General features: G+C 54.6%; 1 protein-coding gene across 2 annotated transcripts in view; it reads right to left on the reverse strand.

Annotated features, from left to right (window-relative positions):
• Positions 1-975: 975 nt before the first annotated feature.
• PRAG1 (PEAK1 related, kinase-activating pseudokinase 1) overlaps positions 976-12,382 on the reverse strand; it is a 46,955-nt gene continuing 35,548 nt past the window's right edge. Inside the window, exons 4-5 of one of the 2 annotated variants that reach the window (XM_059156042.1) lie at positions 8,391-9,148; positions 976-2,342 (exon numbers count right to left, since the gene is read on the reverse strand). In XM_059156042.1, coding sequence (XP_059012025.1) covers positions 1,149-2,342; positions 8,391-9,148 — 1,952 coding nt within the window. In that variant the 3' untranslated portion in view covers positions 976-1,148. The remainder of the gene's footprint in view (positions 2,343-8,390; positions 9,149-12,382) is intronic. The other variant, XM_059156041.1, reaches the window with a different exon arrangement.

Below are 12,382 nucleotides of genomic sequence, written 5' to 3' on the forward strand. Positions count from 1 at the left end.
CAGGAGTTTTATAGATGGAAACTGAGTGGAGCTTAGGACAGCAGGGAGACTACTATCTGGAAGTCTGGAAGCAGGGACACCTCTGTTTTATTCTGGCACCTCTGTTCTCTATCACAGTCAAGGGAAGAGGCAGCATGCTGCCTGCCCCGTGTCCCCAGCCCAGCCTTCCCATTCCCTTCCTGGCGGAGGCCATTCCCACCAACTCCATCCGTGACCCCCTCCCCACCTTGGGCTTGACCTGGGGATGACAGGTCGGAAAGGGAGGGTGAATAGCTAGTTCTCCCACCTCAGCCCCTGCTTCTGCCTCATTTTTTCCTTTTTGTTCTTAACCCTGCCCATGCCTTTCTAAGTGGCCCCGTTAGAGTTTCTTCACTTGAACCATCTGGGGTGGATTCCAATTCAGCCAGGGCTCTGACCCATACAAAGGACAACGCCTTTAGCACACTGGAAACAGATCTGGAGCAGTGGGGTTGAGTTCTGGACCTCTGCTGGGCTCACAGCTGAGTCCGGATTCTTTCCAAGAGACTGCTGGGTGAGGAGGGGAGCAGGGAAGGTTACGTGGTGCCCACACGCCTGGGGGCATGTGGCCTGCCACAGCAGAGTGGCCTGCCTCTATATCTCAGTAGAAGTGTGAGATATGGACACCTCAAGTGCTCTTGAAGCCACTGCTCAGAGGCTTAGATGCAATGTAACCCACCAAGATATTAATGCATCGGTGCCCTTGGCAATAAAAGAGCTTTGCTAATGACTCCATTCCCCATTTTTTTCAAAATGTTTTTTGTTATTTTTTTTTTTTTTAAATAGCCATTTGATTAGAGAGTGAAGCGATCCCATGATGAGGCAGCCGAGCCAGAGTACAGGCTCTGCTCTGTTGGCAGAACCGTCCCCAGGCCCTGGTCCTGAGCCAGAAGTGGCCATAATTGTAGGAGGAAACTGGGGGGAAACGGAGAGGCTAGAGTGGGCAATGAAGGACAGCTGCTGTTTTTCGGATTTAGGTATTTTATATATATATTACATCCAAGTCTGACAGTCGTCGGTACCATTTCCTGGGGGACAGGCAGGTGTGTCCAAGGCAAGGTGGGGCGTTGGGGGAGGGTGGTCTGGGGTCAGGGAAGTGGGCAGCCCAAGGGCGGGGCTGGGGGCTGCGCTCACAGAAGCTGCAGGAGCTTCAGCGACTGTAGGAGGGCCCCTGGCTCGGCGGACGCCAGATACTGGCAGCACAGCCAGTCCTCCAGCTCCACGCCGCGCCTGCGGTCCACCGCCCTCTCGGCAAACTTCATCATCATCAGCGCGCGCTTCATGTCGATCCAGTTGTGCAGCGTGGCGCACAGCAGCTCCTCCGACGCGCCCGGCGGCTCCACCAGCTCCCGCCGCGGCCCCCACAGCAGGCACTGCAGCACCCGCTTGGCCTCGCCGATGCGGATGCGCTTGATGGGGTCGGCCTCCAGCAGCAGGTGCGCGAGCTGCTGCAGGCCTGGCGAGTAGAGGGACAGGGCGGGCAGCGGGGGCAGGTCTTCCTGCCGGTAGTCCTGCTCCCGCAGCTGCGCGCGCACCTCGAAGGGGTTGGGCTGGTGCAGCAGCTCGTAAATGAGGATGCCGGTCTGGAACTCGTCGAACTTGCGGTACTGGGAGGCAGACACGATCTCGGGCGCCAGCCGGGCCTGGCTCTTTTTCTGCTGCAGGTTGGCGCTGCCACCTGGCTTCTGCTTGGCCTTCAGGAAGTTGCTGATGATGAGCCGGGGCAAGCACTTCTCACCGGGCCCGTCCTGGCAGGCGGGGGCCACCGAGAGGCTGGGAGTGCCACTGATGGGGGGAGCGGCAGCCGGGCAAGGGGAGGGAGCGGCAGCAGGGGAAGGGGTTGCGGCGGGGGTGGGGGCACTGGAGGTGGCTGCGGAGACAGGGGGCGTGGGGGTGGCCGTGGCGGGGCGGGGGGAGGCCTGCGGGGAGCAATGCACCAGCAGCAGGTTCTCCAGGCACAGGTCCCGGTGGATGATGCCGTGCTCCTTCAGATGCTCCAGCCCATTGCAGAGCTGCAGGAGCAGGAAGCACACGCGCCTCTCGTAAGCCTCGGGTTCCGACTGATGGCTGGTGGCCGAATTCCGCACAAAGTCAGAGGCGGTCTGGTGGGGCACCTCTGGGGTGATGACCACCACGCAGTCCTGCTCCTGGGCAGGGGGGTGTGAGGGCGGTGCAGGCAGAGGGTCCTTGAGTGCGTCTGGACTGGTGAGCATGCTGGAGGGCACGGAGGCGACAAAGTGGCCACAGTCCTGCTGGATGTTGAAATGCACGGGCACAGAAGGGCTGCAGTAGGAGGCTGTCTTGGGCTCAGGGGTTTTGCAGATCTGCAAGGAAAAGGCAAAGTCAGGTCAGGAGGGGACTCCATCATCCTGTTCAACAAATGGTGTTGGGACATTTGGGGGATCGTTTTGCAAAAAGGTGAACTGAAACCCTTACTCTGTACATGCAATGGATCACGATGACTTAGGCGTATGAGCTCAAAATGCGCATTTTCAAAGAAAACACAGGGATCTTTGATACTCTGGGCTGGGCAAAGAGTTGTCAGATACCACACCAAAAGCATGGTCCACAAAAGAAAAAAAGTAGAAAATGATCAAAATTCTTCTTTTGTGCTTCTAGAGATACCATTAAGGAAAGGAAAAGAGAAGTCACAGGCTGGAGAAAGTCACAGCTACAAAATATGTAGCTGATAAATGATTTCCTTGGTAAAACTGAACAAAACACTCTGACAGCTCAACAATTAGTTGATAAGCTACCCAATCAAAAGGGAGCAAAAGATATTAATGGGCATTTTACCAAAGACATGTATAAATGGCCACAGGCATTTAGAAGATGCTCAGTATCAGTATTCATTAGGGAGATGCAAGTCAAATCCACAGTGAGCTTCTAGTTGACGCCCGCTAGAACGTCTACAATAAGAATGACAGAAAGTAACAAGTGTCTGTAAGGATGTAGAGAAATGGGAGCCCTCCTGCATTGAGGATGGAGTGGAAAAGGGTGCCATCACTTTGGAACACAGTTTGGCAATCTCTTTAGGGGGCGCCTGGGTGGCTCAATCCGTTAAGTGGGTGACTCTTAATTTCAGCTCAGGATGTGATCTCAGGGTTCTGGGATCTAGCCCCAAGCCCCAAGTTGGGCTCCGTGCTCAGCAGGGAGTCTGCTTGCAATGCTTCCTCTCCCCTCCGCTCACCCTCCCCCGCACCCACCTCTTCCCCTGCTTGCTCATCCTCTCTCTAAACTAAATTAATCTCTTGAAAAAAAATTAAACATGAAATTCATAAACAACCCAGCAGGAGTGGGGTTCCTCAGTAGGAAGACATCTGTCTGCTCACAGTGTGACCTGGACAAGTTCTCAGGAAGCCAGACAGGACCATGTGAGGCTGTGAGCCTGACTCCCCATCCCTCGTGCCCGATGGCAGCTACCTGACTGCGAGTATGTCTGACCATGGCGGTGCTCCCTTCTTAGGGAATCTCAGAGACAGAAGCAGACCCCCCCGAGGATGTGGCCTAGGTCCCTCGGGCTGCCCCGGTTTCTCTAGCCAGGTAAATATGCCAGGCCTGCGAGCTGCCATGGCCTGCGGGGCCAGCCGATTTTATTGGCACTGCTCTACGGAAGCTGCACACTATAGCCTCTGAGGCTGAGTCTCAGAGCCCAAAGAAAACAGAAAGCTCTCCAGGGTTAGGGATGCCAACATGCCCAAGGCACCCTCGAAACTGAAGGTAGGAATAAACAAGCAGGTGATCTCGAGCTCCTCTGGGGAACCCCACGAGCGCCTCTCCCCTGCCTCTCAAACATCGTCCAATACTGATGACAGCACCAGCCACCCGAGCATCTCGGGCAACGCTCATTCTCCTCCGGCTGCCACAACCGGAGGGTCTCGAGCCAGACATCATAGCCCTTGTTCAGGCCTCAATGTCCTGTAATGACACGAAAGGGGCAGAAGATGGTCTGCGGTCCCCTCTCCCAAAGGATACGCTGCAGCCTCGGCCACGCTTTATGGCCAGGGTGACGATCGGTGTGCAGGCTCACAGAGAGAGGCCCCTCGCCTCTACCTGTAACGTATTGTCCTGCAGACGACCCAGGATAGCCCCTTGGGCTGCTGCGTTGCCGCACACGAGGGATCACAGGAGTGTCTGTGAAGCGCCACCTGCTTAAGGGGGAGGGACACCTTCAGGAGTCCTGCTGCAAGCATCTTCTCCCAGAGACTTACTGGGACTGCGGCTGTCCACACCTTCTCAGCGTAACAGAGTCCAGCCTCTGAGGAAACTTTTAGAAATGGTCATGGGGAGAGGGGAAGGAGGCAGGGGACGCCCTCAGGTCGTCCTCTCTCTCTCACAGAAGTAAAACGGAAATCAAATGGCAGCACGTTTTTCTCTCAGACGCTGCTTCCTGTTACACTAACAGAAATGATTCTGGAACACCTATCTGAGGGGCCCTGTTGCTGATTCTTCATTTTAGCCCACCTAACTGTATTTGGTTTTTAAATGGAAGTCTTCTGAAACATTATTAAGCAGGGGGGCACCGCGTGGCTCAGTTGCTGGAACATCTGCCGTCGGCTCAGGTCATGATGCCGGGGTCCTGGGATCGAGCCCCTTGTCCCTCTCCCTCTGCCCCTCCCCACTGCTTGTTTTCTCTCTCTCTTCCTCTCAGATAAATACATTTTTAAAACTCTTCCCCCCCCCCAAAAAAAAACCCCCACAAAACACAAAAAACGAAAGGGAATTTACAGTTCTCAAAAAGTGGTCTCACATCTTGATCCCAACTACAGTGCACGGACCTGTTGAGGTCACTCTCCTGTGAGAGCTTCTCGGCCACCAGACAGCAGCCTCATGCTCGCATGTGTGAGGCCCTGTGCCCGCCAAGCATTTCTCACACAGTGTCTCATTACATCTCAACAACCTGAAGAGGAAAGAGGAGGCAGATGCTGCTTCGGAAGAGGAAACAGAGGCTCCGAGGGGTGAAATGATTTGCCCAAGACTGTACAAGTGAGCTGTGTTCCGGCGGCGGGAGTGAAAAAGACCTGGGCTCACCTCCGAGCTCTGCAAACACTGGCAGTGATTCAAGTAGCCACAAACACCATTCCAGTGAACACCGACCCAGTGCTCTGAAGCGAAACAGAAGGCAAAGTTCTGACAAGCGTCCGGTCATGGGATTTTTGCCAACTTGCCAGTACGGAACCTCATTTTGTGGGTGTTTCTGTTTAAAGACTCTTTAGCAGCTGGTAGTGCTGATTCACTAACCGAGAACTCACGGCAAAAAGCACCTAACTCAGTCCCAAACGAAGCTTCTCTAACATTCTCCCAGGGCCCACACCACAGCCCTCTGGCACCCAGGAACTCCAGACAGGACTGCAGCGCCTAGCTTGGTCATTTTCAACAGTGAAATCATCAACCCAAAACACAGACGTGGGAGGAACAAGGCCATCGAGAGACCACAGCAAGGACCCCTAGTTAACAGGTGGGCACTGAGACAGGAAGCCAGGACCTTGCCTTGTCACACCCGGGCCAGGAATTCATCCATTGGGTCACTCAAATCTCCCCCTACTCTGCGCGTGCAGCCACCACAGAAAAGGGTTTAGGGTTATAAATAAATTCTAGAGAGTGGATGCAAAAATACAGAATCCACAAGTAATGAGGACCAACCTGGTGTGTCTCAGTCTGGTTTCTCCTCGGCACTCAGGGCCGTGATAGGTCCCTTTTCCCCGGGGGGGCCACCGTGAGCGGTCCGTGACACAAGGCAGGTGTGGCTCCCAGCACAATGCCTGGCCCGAGGTGATCGCTCACTGGAAAAGGTTGTCATGGTGATTGCTCTGCAGGTCTGGCGGGAGCCACAGGGTGAGGCGACCCAGAGCTGGATGGGGGGGTTACTGTACAGACCTGGAGGGTGCAGCTGGCCAGGGCCTGGGAACTGTTTCCAAGGAGACCTTTTCTCAAGGCTATCAAAGGCCGGCGGGGCCCAGCAAACACGCCGACAGCTTGCACAGACATGTAAATGAAGGAGCAGGGTAAATGGCTAAGGGGCTGGATGCATTTCACAATCTGTGAGCTGGGCCGCTGCTAGGACCCTTGGCTTCCTCGCGGCCCACATCGGCGAGGCGTCAGCACAGTGCAAAGGTGGGGGGGCCTGGGCGGGCGTCCCCCGAGATGGCTTTCACAGCACTGCATGGTGGGGGTGGGAAAAGGAAGGGGCGCGGGGGCGGGGAGGCTTCCTCCCCACCCTCCACCCCCCCCCCACCTCATCTTCAGGGAGTTTATGCTTGGGTTTTGGTGCAAGACCACACAAACCTTTGGTTCAGCTCCAATTTCAAACGTTCTGCTGAGCCAAGTCTCGCTTTTAACTTCGGAGCCACAGCCCGATTCGCGGTTAAAAATCTGGGCGAAGTCACGTTTGTTAAATAAAGAAGGCCCAGCTGGCTTAACACAGGTCCCTAATTACCGAACCGGAGTTAGAGCTGACTGAGGAATAAAGCAGCTCCAGGAACTCGCACACAGCTGATGATTTTTTTTTTCTTTTTCCCCTACCGCATATTCCCGGAGCAGGGCTCCGAGAGCTGGCTTTAATCTCCTTGCTGCTGCAGGGCGCTGAGCCCACAAACAGGGGGCCCGGCGTCTCGTGGGAGCAGGTGCAAGCCTGCTTTTGCTCATGGGGACTCGGCACCAGGCTCCTGCTTCCCAGCCACAGATGAAGTGAGCTGTGGACAGGGAGGCAGCGGCCCAAGAGGGGGCCCACTCCGGCCCCCCGCGTCCAGATGACTGAGTTCCGTCTAGACTGCGGCGTTAATGAAGTAGAACAGCTGCACGTGGGAAAGGATGTTCCAAAAGCCCCCACCCCACAATTACCCAGCCCGGCGTGCTTGCAAATTGATGCCGTTGTTCCCTAGACTCTGAATATTTGAAGCTGTTCTCTGAATTTCCTTCTGGTACATGACCGAGATAGTCCTTGAGCTGCCGAGTCTCTGGCAAAGTCAGATCAGACACCCGGGGCACGGCCTTCCTTAGAGGGCGGGGGCCTATCTTCTGTCTCCTTATGGCTTACATTTCTAATGAGATAAGGAGGAAGGCTTGTTTTTCACCTCCTCTGGGAAAGGGGGTGTTATGCATTGTCCTTCAGAGAATGGGGCTAACTGCATTACTATAGGAGGGCCCAGATATCCCAGCTCTCAGAAATACAAAGCCACCTGGGTGGCTCAGTGGGTTAAGCCTCTGCCTTCAGCTCAGGTCATGATCTCAGGGTCCTGGGATCGAGCCCTGCATGGAAGGTGGGGGGAGGAGGTTCTCTGCTCAGCGGGGAGCCTGCTTCCCCTTCTCTCTCTCTGCCTGCCTCTCTGTCTGCTCGTGATCTCTGTTAAATAAATAAATAAAATCTTAAGAAAAAAAAAGGAAAGAAAGAAATACAAAAACCATGGGGCACCTGGGTGGCTCAGTCAGTGAAGTGTCTGCCTTCGGTTCAGGTTGAACCCAGGGTCCTGGGATCGAGTCCCGCATAGGGCTTTCTGCTCAGCGGGGAGCCTGCTTCTCCTTCTCCCTTTCCTTGCTGCTCCCCCTGCTTGTGCTCTCTTTCTCCTTCGCAACAGCCCTGATCCGGTGGCAAAGATTCAAGAGCTGTGTTACCTTGGGCTAGTCTCTTAACTTCTCGGAACTTCCTTTTTCTTAACTGACAGGATGGTAACAGAGGTGTTGCAGGCAAAACAAAGTACGATTCGCAGCCACCTCAGCTGCTGGCTAGCTGTGGGCAGATTACTTAATCATTTTGTGCCTCCCATCCCCCATCTGTAAAGCCTATTTGCATTGTGACGCTGTGCAGTCATGGAGTGAATACACCCGAGAGGCTTATTGCTGAGCTGTTGCTGAGCGAATGCTTAATTGATACAATTACTCTTATTGCTCAAGATGGTGCTTAGGCCTGGCTCTCTCCAGCTCTAACACGTGCAGAACAGTATCTTCAGTGGCTGTCTCCCTTCCTGAATTACAAGCTCCAGAGGAACCTTATGTTCCCCTCTGTCTACTCAGACCTTTACAAAACACCTGGCACACGACTGGCACTCCGTAAAAATCTGATGAATAAGTGAATCCAATGAACTCTCTGCTGCCTTAAAAAGACAACTTGTCTCCCTAATCCAACTAGACCACATGGGCTCACTCCCAAACGCAGAGGAGGAATTCCACGTTCACACTACAAATCTTCCCACACAGTGCCCCGGGCCGGGCTGAGCGAGAAATCAGCGAGCACTCCGTGTTAGCAAGAACTCTGGCTTTGAGCCTGCTCCGGCGGCCTGGACTGTGAGAGGACTCGCCCGAGCTGCAGCCCTGTCGCAGCCGGGGCCAGATGGCTGCAGTGCAGAATGGAAGGAGGGGGGTGGGTTGGTACCTACTTTCACAGCATAGGTGCTGCCGGGGTCCTCAGAGCAGGTGGCACAGTAGTAGATGGCATCCCCCGAGTCACAACAGGGCTTGTTACAGGTCAGTTTGAAGAGCGACCAGTTATTCTCGTTGAAGTGCAGCTCCTTTTTCTGGCCGCCCATGAAGAGGTCCTCGCACTTGGCCGCAAGGCGGACCAGGGACTGGGCGTAGAGCCCCCCGAGCTTGGCATAGGTGCCCTCCTTGCTGCTGATGCTGCTCAGCAGGCTGTGCAAGTGGAGCTGGGTGCTGCTGGCAGACGCCTGGCTGGACACACTCAGCTGGGAGGAGGTGGCCGAGGGGACCCCTCTGCACCGGAGGCTGGGGCTCCCGCAGCTGCTCTTGCTCCCCGCCAGCCCTGGCACTGGCACCCAGTGGCCGTTGCTTCTGAATGTTTTCTCCAGGGGCTCAGAAGAGGAGAAGATTGGATGATGGCGGCTCCCAGGGCTTGAGGAGTAGCTGAAGTGGGGATCTTCGTGAGCACAGACATTGGTTTCTGAGTGGCTGAGGTTCAGCTTGGGACTTGCCGTTCTTGGCTTGGGGGACCCTTGGGTCCAGAAGAAGCCATCAGGGGAAGAGGCGGCCCGGCTCACTAACTTCTTCTGGGGGAGAGGCGGGGGCTGGAGGGGGCCGCTGGGGGACACATCCTCAGTGGAGCCTGAAGGGAAGGGAACAGGAGCAAAGAGCTTCTTCCCACTGCTGGTGGGTGAGTGCGCCGGCTCAGACGAAGGGCCTGAAACAGAGAAACAGCAACGATCAGGCTAGAGGCCAATGACACTCAGTGAGGGGGCCCGCCAGTCAAAGCAATTTATTTTATTTGTACCTATTTCTTAGAGACAACAGATGCACACCGAACAAAATTCACAATGCAAGAAAGGTATACAGTGCCAGTGGAGTCTTCCCCCTCACCTGTCCCTTAGTACCCAGGCTCCCTCATCAGAGGAAACCACTGCTGGCAACCTCCAGGGATCCTTCCGGAGATCTGCCAAATGACCCAAACAAATGCACAGCACACATTTACTCAAAGAAGGTATTTCACACCAGATGTACAGATCTACCCTAATTCTTTTTAACAGTGACCCATAATATATCATCCTATGCAAGTATCATAATTTAGCTAACCGATCCCCTCATGATGGACACTTAGGTTGTTTCCAACATTTTGCAAGCAGTAATGACAACAGCAAACCTTAATGCTTGCTTTGAATGGACTTATTTTTTTTTTTAAAGTCAGGTTATTAGAGGGTAAATTTACCTACAGCAAAATTCTCCCTTTTTGGTGTGTACTTCTACGAGTTTTGACAAACACCTTGGTGCCTTGAGGGGCAGGGTGGACCCAGAAATATCTTAGAAGGTGGAGGTACGTGATTTGATAAATGACGAAACAGATCTCAAGGGAAAGCGAGTCTTTCCTAGACCCCCAGTTCCCAGAGTGGGGCACACAGGATGCTGACCCTGATGGGGGGCAGGGTGGGGGACTCCATCACGGCCTCAGCCCCTTTGCCCAACCACAAAGCATGGGGATGTTCAGAAGCATCATGAGGAGCTGGAGGGCCAGTCTAGACAGGACGAAAACTGGACTTCACTCTTCATATCAGCGTAGACAATGGAGTTTTCCCAATGAAACAAGAGTTCAGGTAAAAATAGGCAGGAAAAAAGGCATTGCCACTGGGCACGGAAAGGGGCAAACTGAAATAGTCCTCCTTTCCTTCACTCTCAGAACCGACTGGAGGATGTCCCCACTCTTCTGATAGCAGCTTTGAGGGCAGTAACAGAAGCACTCACTGTATTCACAGGTCGTAAAATGCCTCCCAGGATCCCGAAGGTTAAAATGTGGGAGCAATCTGGGTCTTACATTCAAGGACATGGCACGGGGACATGCGCCCCTGCTGGAGTTCCCCAAGCCGTGTCATCCCAAGGGCAGGGCAAGCGGTGTCCCTCTGCACCTCTCCCCACCTCAGCAGCATGACCGGTTCCCAAGAGCTGCAACAAACATGTGGGCCCCGGCGCGCAGGGAAAGGCCCCCAAGGAAGCAAACTAGGAGCTCTGCGTCGACACGCACCATCTTTCCAGGGCTGCTCCCGCAGTGTCAACACCTTTCTCTGCCCACGCTGAGTCTCCCTCTGCTTTCTCCAACCAAAGTGGGGACAGCAGGGGCCCCGAGGGACAAGCACAGGCGCCAGGCTCTTCCGATCAACATGGGGTCTCCTTACTCGGGACACTCCATAGGAAGAGGGTCCCTCTCGGAGCAAGGGGCACACGCACATCCTCGGGGCTCCCCTGGCCCTGGGCAGCGCAGGCACTGACACTGATGCTGCAGCTTCGCCAATAACAGCACAGTCAGGGAGCCAGCCGTGGGGGCCTCCTGTCTGGGACAACCCCAGATGCAAAGCTCACTGCAGGGTAAGGTAGATGCAGGCAGCTTGATGAACACAGGAGCCAGGAACCAACAGGCTCATGGGGAGAGAAGCCCACATAGCACAGCGAGGCCATCAGGCTCCACATCAGCACCTTCCCTGGCTCTGCTGTCTCTCCTCCCAGACCCCAGGGAAAGCACAGTGCTTCTCACGCTCCCACATCTGCACAAGGCAAGCACTCATGCTGCCCAGTGGCTTATCAAGATCACAGTCATTTTCCTTCCCACCTCACCCTGCGTTGCTAATGACAGGTGGGGCCCCGGGCCAGCAAGGCTGCATGACTGATTTATATCCTTGCAGGAGGCCAGGTTGGTGATAAACTAAGCAGCCGTGGCACTTGGTCAGGCCAGTCAATTCTACACACCCGTACCTCCCCTCACAGCCAGAAGTGGGGCAAGCGAGAGCCGGGCAGCCAGAGGACCCGAGACCCTGAGCGCAGTTGATCTCAGCAGGTTCTGAATCCCTGGGTTCTGTGTGTCCCCTACCCCACACTCTCAGAAATTTCTCCTCTCAAGGGTGCAGCCAGCAGTGAAGGCAGCAGAAGGCACTCACTTCCTCCCTCTAGCAGAGGCCGAGAGAGCCGGGGGAGGATCCCTCGCTAGCTCCTGGGCTGAAGAATGGAAGAGCAAGACCCCTCACATATGTGGCTCTCAAAGGACACTAAGCCTTAGCCATCAGGTTCCCAGGTGATGAGCAGGAGGGCAGCCAGGAAGAAAACAGGTCCATCTTCTGCCCTTTCTGCTTTCTGGACAGCAGAATGGGTCTAAGTGTCAGATTCTCCATTTGTTATCAACAGACGCGGGGGTAGGCGGATGTGGGGAGGCAGGGAGCATGTGATCAGAGTCTCCGGTCAATGCTCGAATCAGTGTCTCCAGGGACAGGGACAGCCTGCCTATGGAGAGGACTCCTCCTGGTCCCCAGTCCTGCTGGCCGGGATGTGTCTGACAAATCAACTTCTGGGCTCGCTGCCTCTTTAAGGCCTGTGCTATTTCCCCATCCTTGCCTCCCTGTACAGCTCTCCGGGACACCCCCACCACCGCCTTTTCTGCCTCGACTGCAGTCTGAGGGCGGACAGCAGGACCAGCCCCGAACTCACTGTTGCCCTCACTGGACTGAGTTCCCTCATTTAAAAACTGACTGAATGGCCTCACAGTGGAGGTCCCTTCCAGCAGGGAATAGTCTATAATTTTGGCCGCTTGCTCCATTTTCAACCCCTCCCAACAAGCGTTTTGTCTCAAAGCTGCCCTGGAAATAAAATACCGCTAGACAGAGGGCTCTCTCCCTTCCAAGTTTTCTCTATCTCTAGCTCCCTCAGCTGCCCCTGGGGTCAACTTTTCAATCTGTAGGGATAGCAGGAATCGTAAAAAAATAAAATAAAATAAAATCTGTAACACTTCTTATTCCCTAGATTACCAAAGAGAATCGAGAAGTTCTGCTTCCACACCAAAAATAACTTGTGTGTTCAGGCAGTGGGAAGGAAGTGATTTTCTCCCTTACCCTCTGGGTGTTCCCTTGCTCTCCTGTGTGGCTTTGATCAGATCTATAGGTAA

The sequence above is a fragment of the Mustela lutreola genome, chromosome 18 (assembly GCF_030435805.1).
Source record: "Mustela lutreola isolate mMusLut2 chromosome 18, mMusLut2.pri, whole genome shotgun sequence".
NCBI classification, from domain to species: domain Eukaryota; kingdom Metazoa; phylum Chordata; class Mammalia; order Carnivora; family Mustelidae; genus Mustela; species Mustela lutreola.